At 41.1% G+C, this 19,875-nt stretch overlaps 1 protein-coding gene and 1 pseudogene across 1 annotated transcript in view; both read right to left on the bottom strand.

Moving 5' to 3' along the window:
- The window catches only part of Dsg3 (desmoglein 3), a 31,766-nt gene extending 27,962 nt beyond the window's left edge, over positions 1–3,804 (bottom strand). The window contains exon 1 of the mRNA XM_031365051.1: positions 3,454–3,804. Within this exon, the coding sequence (XP_031220911.1) occupies positions 3,454–3,501 (48 nt within the window). The 5' untranslated portion in view covers positions 3,502–3,804. The remainder of the gene's footprint in view (positions 1–3,453) is intronic.
- A 7,455-nt stretch (positions 3,805–11,259) lies between these two features.
- On the bottom strand, positions 11,260–12,315 carry LOC116087801 (annotated as a pseudogene).
- Positions 12,316–19,875: the final 7,560 nt, after the last annotated feature.

Here is a 19,875-nt window from a genome sequence, read left to right as displayed (position 1 = left end):
ATGGCTCAAAACAAATTTTAGATTTTGTTAACTATAAGACTTGGAATAATGGTTTTCTTTGAAGACAAGTTTTATTTTCGTAAGTAGATCTCTGAAGGTGAGCATCTTCAACTATAAGTCTTTCTTGAAAGTGTTAATTTTGTGTTATGGGAAATAATTAGGATAAATATAGAGAACTGATAAATCTTATACTTTTAAAAGGACTTTGTGCCTACATCTTCCAAATGATTAATTTTGAAGTCCAAATACCTTAGATTTTTTTGAGAAAGATCTCTAAATTTGAAAACATGTAGTTCCTTGCACTCATAGTATATTTATTTAAGGTTGCCTTTTTTCTTGTCATTCTTGAAACATTAGTTTCACAAACATTGCTTTTAAATTTTTATTTGTGTATGTACATGTATAGGTGAGTGTGTGTGTGATATTTACATGTGTAAAGCATGGAGGTCAGAGGAGGACACTGGGTGTTCTTTATCACTCTTTACCTTATTCTCTTGAGACAGGGTCTCTAACTGAACATATCCCAGTGACCAGCAAGCCCCAGGGATTCCCCCTGTCTCCAGTTCCCACAGTTCTTGGGCTTCAGATCACATGGCCATGCCTGACGTTTTTATGTGGGTACTGAGGATTCAAACTCAGGTCTTCTTGTTTGTGCAACGAGCTCTCTTACTCTACTAGGCCATCTTCCCAGCCCACACAACTATTCCTAACATACTCTAACTGAAGAAACATGTAGGACCTTCCTGACTTCAGTGATGTCAGTGGTTAAGACATTAAAGCACAGTACTGAGACAGATGTCATCACCAACCATCTCCAGTACTGAAATCCTACAATTGGATGGTATTTCTAGAATACTTCCTGTTTCCCAGCGTACTTCTGTAACCACTAAGATGCTCTCTCTTCTTACTGTGGACATTTTAGCGAGGCAGGGGCAGGGCTAAGATGATTCTCTCTCTCTCTTTCTCTCCCCCCACTACTGTTTTTTCTCTTCCTTCCTTCCTTCCTTCATCCCTTCCTTTCTTCCTTCCTTCCTTTCTTTCTTTCTTTTTTCCTTCTTTCCTTCCTTTCTTTCTTTTTTCCTTCTTTCCTTCTTTCTTTCTTTCTTTCTTCCTTTCTTTCTTTCTTTCTTTCTTTCTTTCAGACAGTCTCTCTACAGAGTCCTGACTGTACTGAACTCACTATGTAGACCAAACTGACCTTGAGCTCACAGATCTGTCTACTCTGCCTCCTGAGTGACAGGATTAAAGAGGTGTGTGCCACTATGCCCAGCCTAAGATGATTCTTATCTGACAGTAGAGAACATAAGACTTGGAATGAGTCAATGGAAGAGCTACACACTCAAGCCTAAACCTTGCTGTTACACCTCATACTGCAATGGTATCCCATGACCTTGTATGGTGTGCATGAAGGGAAAGATACTTAGAAATCTTTTCCAGACACTTCTTTCAACTTTCAGACTCCACCCTTCAACAACAAATGGTGTCTATACTCTGGGAACATTGCATTTTACGGGTAACCACATTATGTCAAGAGTCTGGGTGGCTCCTGTTTGGTAAAAGGATTCCATTTATCATCACAGAATGAACTGTTCAGTGTTACACTCATCTACCTTTCTAAATTCCTCCCTGATTCTCTAACATACACTTTCATTCCAGCCAAACCGGTGGCTCCACAGTCCTTGGTTAAGGACACAATTGTCCTGTCAGTGTGACAATGAAACATTAGGTCTGTCTTTACCTATGGAGGGTCAACTCTCATTGAATCCACTGAGTCTTATCTGGCGAACACCACCCTCTGAAAGTAGGAGTAAGGATACAGCTTAGCTTAATGTGAAGCAAAGTGCCACCCATATGAACGGCTTTAAATTTTCTTATGCTCCCAGGGCGGTGATGACACACGCCTTTAATCCCAGCACTTGGGAGGCAGAGGCAGGTGGATTTCTGAGTTCGAGGCCAGCCTGGTCTACAGAGTAAGTTCCAGGACAGCCAGGGCTATACAGAGAAACCCTGTCTCAAAAACCAACAACAACAAAAAATTCTTATGCTCACATTAAAAGGCATGTTAAAAAGTTTGATAATTATGGTGTACTTAATAATCTACTGAAAATACTATGATTTCAATATGCAATCAAAATAAAAACTAAGAATATCTTTTACATTATTTTGTTATGATTAAGTACCTATATTTATTTCATCTCAGCACAATTGTGTTTGAAATGATAAACATCCACGTATGGATATGGTTATGATACTGCACGGGTCAGATCTAGACCCTTCATTTTGTATGTCTCTCTCTGTCTCTATGTCTCTTTCTCTGTCCCCCTCTCCCTCTCTGTTCCTTTTTCTTCCTCTCCTCCTGCATGGACAACACTTTCCTGAGTGTTGGAAAACGCAACTGCAGCTGCTTCATGGTTAAAGGAAGCCTTGCTTAGTCACCAGCCCCTTCTTTGAAAAGTTGCGTGATGCCTGATTTCTGTTTGACCACTGTCATATGAGGGAGACTTGAGACATCTTTCCACACAAGGTATGTATTGTGATGGCAGACAACTTAAAGTTTTAGATGACTCTTGAGATCTCCATGTAAGGTTTGGAAGTCTTCATTCTCAGTGTTTTGAAATGAGCCAATGGCAGAAATAGAGGCTGAGGCCAAGTTTGACATCTTCAATATGGCAATTAGCTTTGGAAAACTTTCCTATCTTTATTTATACTCAAGTCTTGATGATCTTCACATCTGAGATGAGTTATGGCATATTTTTGCCTCACTAATACATGATTAAGGCATACACTAACTTTAGGATCTAAGCTAATGCTTTCTCTTCAGATTCCTCTTGTTTTTATAAAACATAAAATCTCCCCAGTCAACAGAAGAGCTACTCTTCTGACATTATTCTCCTGCAAAGGTCTTGTCATCCCCCTCCCCCCAAAAACTCCATCTGCTTTGCACATCCTGGTTAAATGTAAAACCGGTTTTCTTAATAATCCCCCCAACTTGTCTAGAGTCAAAACGACTTTGATTTTAGTCCAACGGTTGGTGACTATTCTAAAAAACACGCTGGGTGTCAAGATCAGGCACGCAGAGTCCTAGCCATATGCCTTGACAAGAGGCTTATGATCCTGGAGAACTGATTGGCTGGTGCCATGCGGGCTGTTTTCACTTGTGTGTTAGAAAACACGTAATGCCTTGAAGATTGTGGAAAATAAAACCCGGGATTGGAGTGGGTTAATCAGATTATGGAAGAAATATATAAAAAAAAACTACATTAAAATAAACTTATTTCTGTTTCACATTTCTTTTAAAAATTAAGAAAAGCAAAAGAGGAAGGAGTTTAACATTTTCACAATCAGTTCTGCTTCATTCTTTTTAGAACATACAACAGGGATTCATCCAATCTTCTGGGGTAAGCCAGGAGGCAGAGCGTTCACTAGTTTTAGAAAAAGATGAGACTTACTTACCATCAGGAGGGCCAGAGGCCCCAGGACTCTGGGGAATAGGCAGGCCATTGTCTCTGGTGTCTCTGGTGTAGCAGGTGTCACTGGTGTCTCTGAACTCCAAGCCTTCTGTTGCAGCTCCTCACCTGGGTGTCTGTATCCTATGTCCGAAGCTCCCTTCTGGCAGTGGTGGCTCTCTTGTCAGCCTCAGGACTCTCTCCTGGTGGCCTGTTAGTCTGATCCACCCCACCCCAAGCCAAGGATTGGTCTCACCAGAAACGCTTGCATCACTGCCTCCCAGGTAAAAACTGAGACACACCTTAGTTCCTACAGCAATGGAATCCTTTGTTGGGAGCTAAATGAGAGGTTCACAGGCTAAAGACAAGAGCAGAATGGGAAGGTATCAGATGAATAACACATTAATCATGGCATGGAGCTGCGAGAGCTGGCCCTGGCAGCGCTGAAAAAAAAAAAAAAAACAAAAAAACTCTAGTTGGTTTCTTAAGGTCACAGCTGAAAACTGGAAAGTAGAGAGGAAAGATAGAAAACTCCCCCAAACCTACTTGTGAAAAGATACTTGTTTTCAGGCTGTGTTATGGGTAAGTGGTGTGCCTTAATTAATAATGTACATTACTGAAAGGCCTACAGATAACAAAGAAAGAAAAACACCATAGCTAGACACTATGAATACAGAGTCTGAATAAAATCAACTAGAAATAAAAAGAAAGAGACAGTTCCATGGGTGTGCTGGGGTTTGAGGTATGTGAGTCATGCATTGCAGAATCAGACTGTGTTGGTGCTGGGGACATCCTATTGTGCCTTTGTTCCCTCATAACTTAGAGAAAGTAGATTGACTGTAAGATAGCTTATCACAGGGCTCTTTTAATTATGCCTTTAATTCCCCCAGGCACTCAGCCTGCACACTGCTGTATGCTTAGAATCGCCAAAACACTTGGACTGTACCCCATGTTAGGGGGTGGGGGCTAGAAGAGGATCTCTGTTGGTTTCACAATATCCAAAGAAGGATTTTCAGAAGAATGATTTTAGTTTTAGATGTATTGATGTATTGTTTCAGAAACAGTTTAGTTCCCAAGAGTTCGTTTAATCCTAGAATATTTAACAGAAAAAGTTATGGAGGCCAGAAGTTAAAAAAAAAAATCTGGTAGGAAATATATTGCCTCTGTTTCTTTTAAATATTGATGAAATATACAGAAATGCTACTACAGTTTTAAAATTATATTTGTGGGGCTGGAGAGATAGCTCAGTGGTTAAGAGCACTGACTGCTCTTCTGAAGGTCCTGAGTTCAGATCCCAGCAGCCATATGGTGGCTCACAACCATCCGTAATGAAATCTAATGCCCTCTTCTGGGGTGTCTGAAGACAGCTACAGTATACTTATATGTAATAAATAAATGTAAAAAAATTACATTTGTGTGTGTGTGTGTGTGTGTGTGTGTGTGTGTGTGTGTGTAGTAGGGTAGAGGACAACCTTGGGTGCTATTCATCTTTTTTTAGTATATTTATTTTTTACGCTCCATATTCCATTCCCTGACCTCCCATCCACCCTCTGACTGCTCCACATCCCACACCTCCTCCCCACCACCTGTCTCCATGTGGATGCCCCCATAACCTACCCCACCTGACCTCTAAACTCCCTGGGGCCTCCAGTCTCTTGAGGGTTAGGTGCATCATCTCTGAATGAACACAGACCTGGAAGTCCTCTACTGTATGTGTGTTGGGGGGCCTCATATCAGCTGGTGGATGCTCTCTGTTTGGTGGTGCAGTGTCTGAGAGATCTCGGGGGTCCAGATTAATTGAGACTGCTGGTCCTCCTACAGGATTGCTTTCTTCTCCCTCCCAAGTGGGACTGAGGCGTCCTCACTTGACACTTCATCTTGTTGACCTTTCTGAGTTCTGTATCTTGGGTATTCTGTACTTTTCTTTTTCTTGGCTAATATCCACTTACTAGCGAGTACAAGGTGCTATCCTCCTTTGACTTTATTTAGTTTGGATAGGCTCTCACTATGTAGCCCTTGCCTGGCCTGAAATTCACTATGTGGACTAGGCTGGTCTTGAACTCATGCAGATTCAACTTTGACACTGGGTAATTGGAATTAAAAGTTTCTCCCTGGCTTGACATTCGTCAAGTAGGCTAGGCCAGATGGCCAGCAAGCCCCAGGGATCGATCTGTGTCTGCTTCCCTAGCTCTGAGATTGCAAGCATACTACCATATCTGGATTTTGGGTTCCGGCATTGGACTCTGGCCCTGTGTTCACAAGGCAACCATTTATGAACTGAACCATCTCCCTGGCCTCATTATGTTCTTTAAACAGTATTTGTGACAAAAATCTGTTGGACATTTGAGGCAGTAACAGAAAAATAACTAGTAAATCTTTTAAAATCTACTTCTATTTGGCCAAGTTTGACATTCCTTGTAGAGTTTCTTCCTTTGTGATGCCAGCAAACATATTTTATACACTTTTGGACTAGAATCAGAATGGGAGTGACTGCTGAGTCCTTGGCGACACTGAAGGGCTGAGGTACAAGGGCAAAGTCTTTGGACAACGAGGTGGTTATTCTGTGAGTAGACTTGTGGGCAAATGTGAGTGGGTAGAAGTGTGCTGGTGTTTTGTGCAGTGTTAAATGTTAAGTGATCAAATGTTAGGGGCCTTATGAAATTAGTGTCTGAACACAGCTAAGAGTGCAGAGGGTTTTGGGGTATATACATATACACTGATTGTTCACACAAGGAGTGTAGGCAGAGGTTCTCTAATTGTTTGATTGGCTAAATAAAGATGGCAGAAACTAATCGCTGGGCGAAGATACAGAGGGAGGCAGGTTTTCCGGGTCCCAGGAGGAAGAGGAGGAGATGGGAGAGAGAAATGACTTTTCGGACAGGCTATGGAGTGGAGAAGACAGACACCATGCAGACCTGGGGCTATTCGACCCATTGTGGCCTCCGCCACTGGATGAATTCCAACACAGGATAGCTGATGAGTTTAGGACAATAGATTCTGCACCCAACGGTTGCAACATCTGGCTGATTTTAAATATTAAGATTGTCTGGTGTTTTCCATTCTCAACTACTCAGGTGGACAAGAGAGAATGTGCAGCTGTGGGGTGGTTGGTGGCGGCCATCAGAGCCAGCCAGGGAGGTTGGGGGATGGGGGTGGAGGTGGGTGGATGGTGGGTGTATAGTGATCGCGTTTGTGGGAAAAGCATTAGCTAGCGGGTGGGCAGCTGAGTGAGGCTGGGGTTGTTAGAGGCTGGTGGAGCTAGCTAGAGGGCGGCTGCTGATTCCAGAGCCTAGTATGCCATTTTTAAAAATTACATGCTACAAAGGAGAAATACAGAAGAATGATAAAGCAATAGAAAGGATCAGAATAAACCCCAAGCTTATCTTCAAGATTATAACTGCATTTTACTTATTTTGATTACATTCTGACTTACTCTATGAATTTTTTTTTTTTTTTTTGTAATGAGAATCCTGTTTGGATTTATTTGAGACTGGGTCTCACTAAGTAACCAAGACTGGTCTTGAACTCAGTATCTTCCTGCCTCTGACTCCGGTGTACTGGGGTGATAGATGGGCACTACCATATCCAGCTTGAGACTGTATTAATTTTGCAATTAAAAAAGTTATTTGTAAAATAATATGAAGAAAGTAAGGTTTTATGAGTAGTATTCTAAACATATGGGGAGGAAAGAAAAGAAGAACCAAGTGCTTTCACTTTTCTCCCATGATTTAATATCTTGCAATTCTTTAGATTATTCTTGAGCTAATGGTAAAGGGATTCACAGGCAGATGGGCCTCTCTAATTTTCTCTTCTTTTTTCTTTTTTCTCTCTGTGCTCTTAACAGTTTCCTTATTTTACTATTCACATATGGCACATTTCATTCTAGTATGCTGGTGTAGAAAATACTTGAGGCATTTTCCCCCATGCTCTTCTATCCTCTTTCTCTATAACTTTCCCCAGACAGTTTCATTTCTACTTTAATGCCATCTATGCATATATATTTTTATGCATCTCTGTTAAATCTAGAGCCTCCAAGTGAAAGACAATATATAACCTTTGTCTTTCTGAGATTGGTGTAATTGAGTTAATATGATTATCTCTAGATGAATCAATATTTTGACAAGTGATGTATGTACCTTGATCTTTCTTTATGACTGAAAAACATTCCACTGTGTATAAAGACCATATTTTTTCTTGTCTATTTCTCTGTTGAGATGTAGGCTGGCTCCATAACTAAGCTATTGTGAAAAGTGCTTCAGGAAACATGGACATGTGAGAATAGTTGCGATGTGTTGACTTGGAATCCTTTTAGTAAATATGTAGAGTTGTGTAGCTTGGCTATAGGGCAGATCTGTTTCCAGTCCTTTGAGGAACCTCCATACTGACTTCCATAGTGGCTATAAGTCCACACTCCCTTTTCCTAGAAGAAAGGGCCTCTTAGTAAGGTAAGGAAGTGTCTTGGTGTAGCCCTGTCTGTGTGGCTGTTGGAACGTAGTCTAAGGGTGACTTTAGGTAGCTTTTCCTACACTTAGTGGTGTTTTTCTTGCTATTCATTTGTGTTTGGAGTTAAAGAGGTGGTGAACTTCCATGTGGTGCTGGGAATTGAACACAGGTCCTCTGGAAGAACAGCCAGTGTTCTTAACAGTTGAGTGTTTTCCAGTGCTTTCTGGTTGAGCAATGGTGTTATTATTTTTGGGATAATGGCTTAGAAACCCAAGCTTAGCTTAAACTGGTATCAAAATGAGAATCATAACAATAACAATCAAAGGGGAACTTTATTGTATGTTTTGGTTGTGCCCCACCTAACATATCATGCGAAGACAGGAGAGTTTGAAAGCAGATTCAACACAAGCTGAAGAATTCATCCCTTTTTTGCTGGAAACTGAACCATGCCACACTGTGCCTCAGAAGTCAAGCAATGAAAGTGAATATTGATTCAAATGGGCAGAGACTCCAGAAGTTTCCATGCTGTTTTTGAAGCTCATTATCTACAGTAGTTCCCTTATCCATCAAGTACAGAAGGCTCATTAGATTTTAGCTTCTCTGGCAAGCCTTTGCTGGCTCTCAATGCTTCCACTGGAAACATATATGTAGTCTATGTCACATTTACTGAGTTTTTAATGTTTCTTTGTGCTTGAGTGTTCACAAATTTATGAACTGAGATTAGTGCCCCCAGTCAAAAATGTACCTGTATTTTAAAATGATTTGTAAAAGTATGGATTTGTCATTTTTGTCATTCAAGATATTCAGAACTGTATACCTCTTCCATTCTGATCATCCAGGGGAGGCATCCAGACATGCTTGGAGGTCTGATTGTACTGCAGACAACAGTTCATATTTTAATTAGTGGGAGCCAAGCTGCTGACCCAACAATGCTTCATCATGCTTTGGAGATTCTTAGGAATATATATTTTTCTTTCTTTCTTTCTTTCTTTCTTTTTTTAATATGGGGTTTCTCTGTATAGCCCTGGCTATTCTGAAACTTACTCTGTAGACAAGGCTGACATAGAACTCAGAAATTCACCTGCCTCTGCCTCCAAGTGCTGCAATTAAAGTTGTGAGCCAACACTGCCCAGCTTCTTTGGAATATTTTCAAAGAATGCATTATATAATCTCTCTCTCTCTCTCTCTCTCTCTCTCTCTCTCTGTCTGTCTGTCTCTGTCTCTCTCTCTCTCTCTCTCTCTCTCTCTCTCTCTCTCTCTGTGTGTGTGTGTGTGTGTGTGTGCATGTGCATGCTTGTGGTATTAAGCCCAGGATTTTGCATATGCCACCTGAGAACTCTACTACTGAGCTATAGCCTAATTTTAATGCTGACTCCAGCCCAGGCTTCCAAAGTGTAAATATACATTAAAAAAACGAATGTATGCTGTGAACCAGGGTCAACCTCCCTTTGTTCTGAATTAATCTGATTTGGTAACTGCTTATTTGTGGAAATGTATTTGTAAGATAGTAAAATATGTGAGTGAGTTTTCCAGATGACCTTCAATGCTACTTCAGAACAAACTTTTTCTTGGTTCCTGTGATTTGCTGGAGGTAAACTGACAGACTTGAGTCTTTTTACAAAATCTATATTGAAGTCCTAAGTTCCTTTCTTCTGCCAGCTACCCTGGCCAAATTCAGAGCATCTCTCCCATGGTTGAAGCAAAGACTTATAGCCATGTTCTTGCTCAGGTAGCCACTGCCACTTACTAACATCCTACATACTGTTTCAAAAAGATAATGAATAGTGGTAGCACACACCTTTAATCCTAGTAATTCGGAAGGCAGAGGCAGATAATCTCCGAGTTAGAGGCCAACATGGTCCAGGTGGCTATGGTTACACAGAGAAACTCTGTCTCAAACCCCAACAATCAAACAAACAAATAAATGAACAACCAACCAACCAACAACAGCAATAACCAAATCAAGCCAAACCCAAAACTCCACACACAACATTCTGAACAGAATGGCAGTAGTGTAGGCACTAAGATCAGCAATTAGGAAATGGTACCTCTAAATAGTACCTCTGAACTGAATGGAAAAGCTTCTGCCAAGGCAAGAGACATTGTCAAAAGGACAAAGAGGGAGCCTACACAGTGGGGAAAAGTTTTTTTTTTGTTTTTTTTTTTTTTTTTTTTTTTTTTTTTTTTTTTTTTACCAACTCCACATCTGACAGAGGTCTCATATCCAAAATATAAAGAACTCAAGACACTAGGTGTCAAAAAAACTAAACAATTCAATTAAAAATGGAGTACAGGTCTAAAAAGAGAATTCTCAATGAAAATCTCAAATGGCTCAGAAAAAAAATGTTCAACATTTAAGCCAACAGGGGAATGCAAAATATAACTACTTTGAGATTCCACCTTATTTTTACCACCATGACTAAGTGATAGGTCATGCTGGTGAGGATGAAGAGCAAGGTAAACAGTCATCCATTGCTGGTGGGAGTGCAAACTTGTATAGCCACTGTGGAAATTAATATAGTGATTCCTCAGAAAATTGGGATTCGATCTACATTAAGACCCAACTATGCCACTCCTGGGCATAAACCCAAAGAATATTCCATCCTACCACAAGGACACTTGCCCAGCCATGTTCATTGAGACTTTATTCATAATAGACAAAAACTAGAAACAATTTGCATGCCCCTCAACTGAAGAATGAGTAACGAAAATGTGTTATATTTACACAAATGGCATCATGAAATTTGCAGGTAAATAGATGCAACTGAAAAAAAAAATCATCATCCCGAGTAAGATAACCCAGACCTAGAAAGACAAAAATGGTATATGTTCACTTACAGGAGGGTATTAGCTGTTAAATAAATGATAAGCTAGAATCCATAGTCCCAGAGATGTTAGGTTAAGAGTAGAACTCTAAGGGGGACAATGGATCTTCCTGGGAAGAGGGAATAGAACAGATTTTGTGGGTTGACTGGATGCAAATGGGGATGGGAGCAGGAGGGATCAGGTGTGGGAGGGAAAGAATGGAGGGAGAGATGGCTGAAAGCAATCAGGGGGCAGTGTAAAACTTAGTGCAGTGCAAACTTCCTGGAATCCATGAGGGTGACCATGGTGAGACTCCAGAGTCTGGATTGGCCATCTTTTGAGGCCAGGCAAGGTTTTAAGTTGTGGGCCTGGATTGCATTTGGTTGTGTTATTGGCCAAAACGGTCCTGTGGAAATTTCCCAACAACCCAGGCTGATGTTAGAACAGAGGGTTGCTCTCTGAGAACTGATGGGGTGGGATGCATTGCATCTCCAAACTCCTCATAATCCCTTTGTAGGTCAGCCATGTTCTCATGGGCTTCAGAGAACTCCCCCTCCTCCATGCTCTAACCCACATACCAGTGCACAAAGGGCTTCTTTGTACACATTAGATCAAACTTGTGATCTAGACTTCAGCAATGATGGTGTTGCTCAGCAGGAACATAGATCTCTGGACCTTGGCCAGATCTCTACTAGGTACCATAGTGGAAGGCTGGTGGTTAATGCCAACCTTGAAGCCAATGGGGCACCAGTCTACAAACTGGGTGGTACCTTTGGTCTTGATGGTGGCAATGGCAGCATTGACATCTTTGGGGACCTCATCACCATGGTGCAGCGGGCAGCAAGCCATGTATTTATTATGTTCAGGGTCACATTTCACCATCTGGTTGGCTGGTTCAAAGCAGGCATTGATGATCTCTGTTATTTTAAGTTGCTCATGTTGGGCTTCCTCAACAGAGATGACAGGAACATATCTGACCCGAGGGAAGTGGATACAAGGATAAGGGTACCAGGGCTAGTCTGGAATTCTGTCAGATCAAATTCAGGGCTCCATCATATCTGAGGGAAGCAGTGATAGAAGACACAATCTGGCTAATGAGGTGGTTAAAGTTAGTGTACTTTGGGTGCTCAATGTCAAGGTTTCTATGAAAGATGTCATAGATGGCCTCATTTTCTACTGTGAAGTAGGGCTCAATCACTGCAGTGGAAGTCTGGTGTCTGGGTAAATGGTGAACTCCAGTTTGGACTTCTTTTCGTAATCAACAGAGAGCTGCTGCTCCATCAGTAAGAAGGTGAGCCCAGAGCCAGTTCCTCTGCCCTAGCTGTGGAAAACCAAGAAACCCCTGAAGACTCATGCACTGGTCAGCTAGCTTGTAAATTTGGTCTGAGGCAAGACTAATGGTGCTGTGTTCATGGGCATAGTTATTGGTAGCATGCTCTTTGCCTGTGATGAACTGTTCAGGGTGGAAGAGCTGGCAGTAGGTATCAGTGTGAACTTCATCAATAACTGTGGTTTCCAGGTCTATAAACACTGCCCGGAACATATGCTTGCCAGCATCTGTCTCACTGAAGAAGGTGTTGAAGGAGTGATTTCCTCCTTCAGTGATCTTGTTACTTAGCATCTGGCCATCAAGTTGGATACCATGTTCCAGGTAGTAGAACTCTCAACAGGCATTGCTGATCTGCACACCAGCCTGGCCAACATGGATGGAGATGTACTCATGCATGTTTAATCCTTGAAGTGGTCTGTGAAAACTAAGGAAGGGAAGAGAGTGTGACAAGGACCTTTCATTAGTAGACTACCAAGGAGTCCAGGGGAGAAGCAATGTGTGTCAGGAAGAATCTATTTTCATTTAAAACAACAGAATTGATGCTCTCTCCCCATGTATTTAGAACAGAATCTAATCTGCCTGTTGCAGCTTTAAACCCCACAGGATCCTTGACTTCTGCCTTCTATTGGTTAAATTGTACAATATCTTCTGAGATTATCTTTTTAAAGTTTTTTTTTCTGAATTAAATTGCAACCCAATTCTTCTTCCAAGGGAAGAAATAACAAGTAGAATACTCTGCTCGTTTCTTAACCCCATGCCAGAAGATGTAGCGACCACTGATCAGCACCTGGGCTCTCTGCCATGTCACAGCTGCCGATCTCTGGAATGATCTAGAAGCAGCAGCATGGCATATTGAGGAGAAACAATCTGAAGATCTCAGTTCTCAGTGCAGTTGGGAACCACGAGCTCTGGCAATGCAAAGTAAGGGCACATATTTAACTGCAAGTAATGTGTCATGCTTAATTCTTCAAGATCTGTTCGCTTGTTTCTCAGGACTCATGTACTCCTGACTCCGTACCTCGTGAGGCACCGGCCATCTATGCTTGTGCGATTACTAAGTTCCTAGTACATTTGCAGAACCTGTAAAACTCGTAGAACTGACTATGCTCAGCGATTTTTTCTATTGTATCCTTACCCGAAGTTATAAGATGCTTCCTGGAAGGATTAACTGGTGGGGATAGAACTTTCAGGTGTGTTTGTCTCTTCTGCTTTTCAGGGGACAGAATAATACTCCCTCATGAGAGCCTGTTTTGTACTCACCTGTGGTTGGAAAAACTTTGCCCTACAGTTTGGGATGTCTCATTGGCTTTTCTTTGCATCAATACCATTATTCTATCCATCAGCATTAAGGGTAGAATCCAGTGTCTGCTTCAACTGTTCATGAATCTGTCTTATTGAGATGTTGGTTAGTCTATAGGAATTGTCTATATTTCTTCATATTGCTTTGTTTTGGACTATGATTACATTTACCTCCTGTGTTTAAACTTCTCTAGGATCCCAAGGATTATTTAGTCTGAACATTAGGTGTATCTCTCAAAGAACAATCCTTATAGTAGGGGGTTTATATTTTTTGATCCAAGACTGGTATAGATGTAGCGTCTGTGGCCCCTTTCTGGAAATTAGCTCAAAAGAAGCATGAAAGCAGAGACAGCTCCACCTCTCTCCTCCCTCACCATGACTGCTGCTCCATGAGTCATGAGAGACTGAGTTTCTGATGTATTAGACAAAAGACAAATTTGATGGATGTTTGTTCTCATCCCACATCTTGTGCAATAGAGTGGCTTAGTGTTAATCTTCTGTTCTGTGGTGCAGAATAAGGCTGACACATTCTCAAGACACCCTGTTGTTTCTTTAGAAGTAGGAAAGGCACAGTGTAGGTTTCTCAGGCATCACTTGGAGGAAGTGCCGGGCTCAGGCTATTTAAACTCTAGATAAGAGGTTCACCACTCTCTAGCTCCTCAGTGTTCAGTCTACCAATGTTCTCTCAGTTTTTGGAGAAAGAGACTCAGTTTTATAGTTAGTATTTGCATAGAAATCAAGTAATACCTTCAGTTTTTTTTATTTTTACATTTATCATCATATTGTATATGCTACTTTTCTTAGGAAATTTAATTCCTAGAAATATTTAAGGGGTGTTATAGAATAAACACAAAAAAAATAAAAGTAACTTTTTTTGTATTAATGAGAATTTAGGTAGTGACATGAGAAAAATAATTTAATTGGGTTCTTAGCTGAAAAATAATCAAATATTTGGATCAAATTTTTATAAGGATGCACAGAAGACCATTAAAGAAGGATATAAGATGAAAGAAAATAATAGTAAGATATTATGTTTATGGATGAAACAAATTGCTCCTGTAAAGCATAAATTCTTTTTTTTTTAAAAAAAAAAATCTACACGTCTTTTTCAAGATTGACTTAGAGTTAGGCAGATTATAAAGCTGGGGGACTAGAAGGCCATAAGGAAGGGAAAAAAAACTGTTCCAAAATGCTCACAAAGGCCAACTGAGGCTGTCATCATACTGAGTGATGAAGCACACAGTTTCCATGTGCAAAGTCCTGTGTTCAACCGTTAGCACATTCTACCCAAAGAAACCCAATATTAACAAAAGAATCATGATTTTGAAGAACATTGAAGGGCCTGCTTTACCAGGCATCTAAATTTACCCCAGTGCCTCTATTATCCCCACAGCAACTATTAGATAGAACTACTGCTTCTGGGGCCCAGAAAGATGGCTCAGCAGTGGAGTGATGCTGAGCATGATTTCTAGCACCTACACTGGGCAGCTCACAATTACCTGTATCCCCAGCCTCAGGAGGATGCTCTGCCTCCTCAGGCACCTGCATTCATGAGCACATGCTCCTCCTGCAAGCACATGATTAAAAACAAAAAACAAATCTTTAAAAAAAAAAAAAGAACCGTTTCTTCTGGACTCCGGGCTCTCTAGGAGGCTTCGGCTACAGCAAGGTTGACTTTGCCGCTCGTTCTTTGTTCCTGTTATGGATAGCACAAGTCGTCTAGTTGTAAGCTTGGGAGACGGTATCAAGCCTGTCTGGTTCGGCCACTGTAACCTTGTCTCCATAGTTCTCCATCTAGGGCTTTCTCTAGGTAGCTATACTGATGAACATTTAAAGCTTATTCTAGCTGTAAATTCGGCAGGGCACATGCCATACATTGTTAGCCTTAGTGAAAGTTATCTTTGACTTGATAAGTCATATTCTGAGATGGGAGGGGACTTGTGTTTGTCCATTTCACCCATCGCAGTGACCATTTAGGTTACATACAGTATTATTTTTTTGTCTGTTCCTTTGATTGTTCCACAATTGCTCCCACCATGTAAAGGTGAAAAATATTAGTGCCCCGACACCCAGTGAGGGTAGCTTGCTCCACAAGTACATAAATAAGATAAACACAATGCAGAAAGTTGGGTATTTTGCAGACATTAAAAAGAATTAAGTCAAGATATTCAGGTTGACTTCCTGCAATGTCATTATTTTGCATAAGAAGACCCAAGGTATGAAATAGTGCGTATTTTTACATGTGTTAGTACGTGGTTATTATATGTAAATGTTTTATATGGCTGCAAATGATTGCTTGAATACAGAGAAAATATGAAAAAACAAATGCTAAGGCTTTAGGTTGAATTTTTTACATAAAATGATGCCACTATTATATATTCCATAGAGGGGGTAGTGTCATTTCAACTGAAAAGGAAATCGAAAAGAAACTCACTGGAACCTCTTGTCACTATTTTATTTTTATGTTACTTACTTTAATTTATGTGCCAAAACATCACATTCATTCACTTATGGCAAATGTAACATATGCATCTGAAAAATAAAATACTTTGATTAAGATGTATTTTTACTTTTCAAAGTAACCTAGAAAAAAAGGGACTTGGCCCTAACATGAAAAGTTATATATAAATGTTATGTTCGAGCTTTATCTACTAATAAAAAAATACCATACTGACATTGAGCTATTGAATTTCTTTGAACTACATGTTTTTCTTTCATTGAGAAAAAAAGTTACCTTTTTTTAAGAAATTTTTTTATTAAATATTTTCTTTATTTACATTTCAAATGATATCTCCTTTCTTGGTTTCCCCTCTGGAAAAAAAAACCCTATTCCCTCCTCCCTCCCCCTGCTCACCAACCCACTCTTTCCTGCTTCCTGGCCTTGGCATTCCCCTACACTGGGGCATAGAACCTTTACAGTACCAAGGGTTTCTCCTCCCACTGATGACTGACTAGGCCATCCCATCCTCTGCTATACATATGCTGCTGGAGCCATGAGTCCCACCATGTGTACTCTTTGGTTGGTGGTTTAGTCCCTGGGAGCTCTGAGGGTACTAGATAGTGCATATTGTTGTTTGTCCTAAGGGGCTGCAAACCCTTTAGCTCCTTGGGTCCTTCCCCTAACTTCTTCATTGGGGACCTTGTGCTCAGTCCAATGGATGGCTGTGAGCTTCTACTTCTGTATTAGTCGGGTACTGTCAGAGCCTCTCAGGAGACAGCTATGTCAGGCTCCTGTCAGCCATCACTTGCTGGCATCCACAATAAAGGTCTGGATAATTGAATAAGGGAAGGATTGCCAGGTGGAGCAGTCTCTGGATTGTCCTTCCTCCAGTCTCTGCTCCATAGTTTGTCTCTGCAACTCCTTCCATGGGTATTTTGTTCTGCCTTCTAAGAAGGAATGAAGTATCCACACTTTAGTCTTCCTTCTTCTTGAGTTTCTTGTGGTTTGTGGATGTTGTATTTTGGATATTCTGAGCTTCTGGGCTAATATTCACTTATCAGAAAGTGCATACCATGTGTGTTCTTTTGTGATTGGGTTACCTCCTCAGGATGATATTCTCCAGATCCATCCACTTCCCTAAGAATTTCATAAATTCATTGTTTTTAATAGCTGGGTAGTACTCCATTGTGTAAATGTACCACATTTTCTGTATCCATTCCTCTCTGTTGAAGGACATCTGGGTTGTTTCCAATTTCTGGCTATTATACATAAGGCTGCTATGAACATAGTGGAGCATGTGTCCTTATTACATGTTGGAGCATCTTCTGGGTATATGCCCAGGAGTGGCATAGCTGGGTCCTCTGGTAGTACTATGTCCAATTTCCTGAGGAACCTCTAACCTGATTTCCAGAGTGGTTGTACCAGCTTGCAATTCTACCAGCAATGAAGGAGTGTTCCTCTTTCTCCACAACCTCTCCAGCATCTGCTGTTACTTGAGTTTTTGATCTTAGCCATTCTGACTGGTATGAGGTGGAATCTCAGGGTTGTTTTGATTTGCATTTCCCTGATGACTAAGGATGTTGAACATTTCTTTAGGTGATTCTCAGTCATTTGGTATTCCTCAGTTGAGAATTCTTTGTTTAGCTCTGTACCCCATTTTTTAATAGTGCTATTTGATTCTCTGGAGTTTAACTTCTTGAGTTCTTTGTGTATATTTGATAGTAGCCCTTTATTGGATTAAAAAAATGTTGTTTTAAGACAGAAATCAGCTATACACATTGTGCTGAAGGTATAGGTATGCATTTCCTTCTATTACCACTGACAGAAATGGTCATTTGAAGAGAGAGACAGCAGTGAATCTGAGGAAGAACACTCTTTTTACTTGTGGTTGGAAGTAAAAACCCATCTAGTATCTTTTATTATTATTTGGGAAAAACATGCCTATTGTGGAAGATAAAAGCATTGAATTTCTGGGAATGGGTGTTTATAAAAAAATAACATTGGTAGTTGTTCTGAGACTGGCAACCAATGTCTAGGGGCACAAAAGATTTCAAAGGGGGATTCTAAAGTTGAGGTGTCCACTCCATGGGAGAGTACTTGCTTTAGCATGCCAAAATCCTGGGGTCATTTCTTGGCACTACCAAAAACAAAGAAAGGGGGAGGAGGAAGATCTCAGATCTGTTGATGGAGGGTACAGGTCTGTGTAAATGGGTAGGTCCCGAGTTGATGGAGGGTACAGGTCTGTGTAAATGGGTAGGTCCCGAGTTGATGGAGGGTACAGGTCTGTGTAAATGGGTAGATCCCGAGTTGATGGAGGGTACAGGTCTGTGTAAATGAGTAGGTCCCGAGAGGTGAATGTGGCTCCAGCTGTCTTCATCATCAATTCAAGGTAGTCTCTGTGGAAAGCCTTCTGAGGAGTGCAGCGGCAGCGGCATCAGTTGAGTATAATCCACGAGGCTAATAAGGATTCTAGGTGGTGGCTTGAGTCATGTCGCTACTTTTTGAAACAAGGCTGTCTTGAATAAACTATGTGATGTGAAACCCCATGCAGCTGAAGTGAGTCGGACTCTCTTCGAATGACCATCTCTGTCAGTGGCAGTAGAAGGAAACACACACCGACACCTTCAGCACGGTGCATAGCTGATTCCTGTCTGAAGACAACATCTTTTTTTTTCTCAATGAAAGAAAAACATGTAGTTCAAAGAAATTCAGTAGTTTAATGTCAGTATGGTATTTTTTTTTATTAGTAGATAAAGCCTGGGCTCTGAGAGGGAAGGGTCTGGACCTGTCATCTGTCACTTCTCATCTGCCACTGCTCGGCTTTCACTATGTCCATTGCGTTTGTAAGTACATGAACATACCTCGGGGTGAGAGAGAAGAGTTGGAAAGAATTGAATGTGCTTGTTAGCTAGGTTCAGATGGGCCAGAGACAGAACAAAGACTGTCCTACTGACTGCCCTTAATTCCCTTCAGGCTACAGCCTAAGACAATGAACATTCTAAGCACAGTTGACTTTGGCAAGGCCTGGAAGAGGAGATTCAATGAATACTTAATTGTGCTGCTCAGTACCCATTTAAATATCAATTATTTCACCCTAGACACCTTTCATTGGCGATGTTATTAACTCTGTTTGATACCAGACAGTCAAGAGTCTGAAGTAATGAACACTGGATTTTATCTAAAGCACAATGGTGATATGCTGAGAATTTGGGCTGATGTCAGTCTGTAGAAAAGAAGAGCATCACTACATCATGGAGCATTAGGTAACTTAGCATCACTACATCATGGAGCATCATGGAGCATCATGTAACTTAGCATCACTACATCATGGAGCATTAGGTAACTTAGCAGGAAGTAGGACTGCACCTGCAAGCCCCTTCCTGGTGGACTGGAAACAAAGTAGGCTTATGTACTGTGACCTTGCTTTTCTAGAACTATGGCATTTATTGCTTTGTCAAATATCTTCCGATCTCTATGTTTCTTGTAGTGGGAATTTTATTTTGGTCTTTGTCCTCATTTTCTGGCTTGTAAACTAGATTTGCCCCTTTGTTTTAGACCTGGCCCTAAGACATTCTCTGGCTTATCTTTGTCCCATGGAAGGTTCTAAGATGCCCTCATCATCCCAGAGAGTTTCTGCCAATGCCCAGATGGAAGGAATGGCATCCAGAGAAGCCAAGAGAAATGCTGAAGTGGACACACCTTGCTTCTTCCATCTGGTCTGTTTGCAGTTGTTCCCACACAATAAAGCCTGCATAAAACCCCAGAGACTGGGCTCAGAGGACTTCTGGGACCTTATCACTGGGAGGATCCAGGCTTCAAAGAGCACACTGGGGCTTCCTGTTCCTTCTCCTAGACTTTACCCTTTTCATCTCTCTACCTATATCTCTCTACCTATATCTTTTGTAGTGTCCTTTATAGCAAAGCCTAGGAAAGGTTTTCCCAAGCTCTCGGAACTTCTGGAGCAAATTAATGGAACCTGGAGGAGGGCCTTGATTTCTAATGGGTGCCTCAGAAGCACAGTGACACAACCTGGGGTTTGTTACTTGTAGGGAGCCAGCATTCGCCATGGCAAGATGGCGCCTACTTCCGCTGTCGAGTAAACAACTGTTTGC

The sequence above is a fragment of the Mastomys coucha genome, unplaced genomic scaffold, assembly GCF_008632895.1.
Source record: "Mastomys coucha isolate ucsf_1 unplaced genomic scaffold, UCSF_Mcou_1 pScaffold13, whole genome shotgun sequence".
NCBI lineage: Eukaryota > Metazoa > Chordata > Mammalia > Rodentia > Muridae > Mastomys > Mastomys coucha.
Note: the sequence above shows the minus strand (reverse complement) of the source record. Positions and strands in the feature narration are given on the sequence as shown.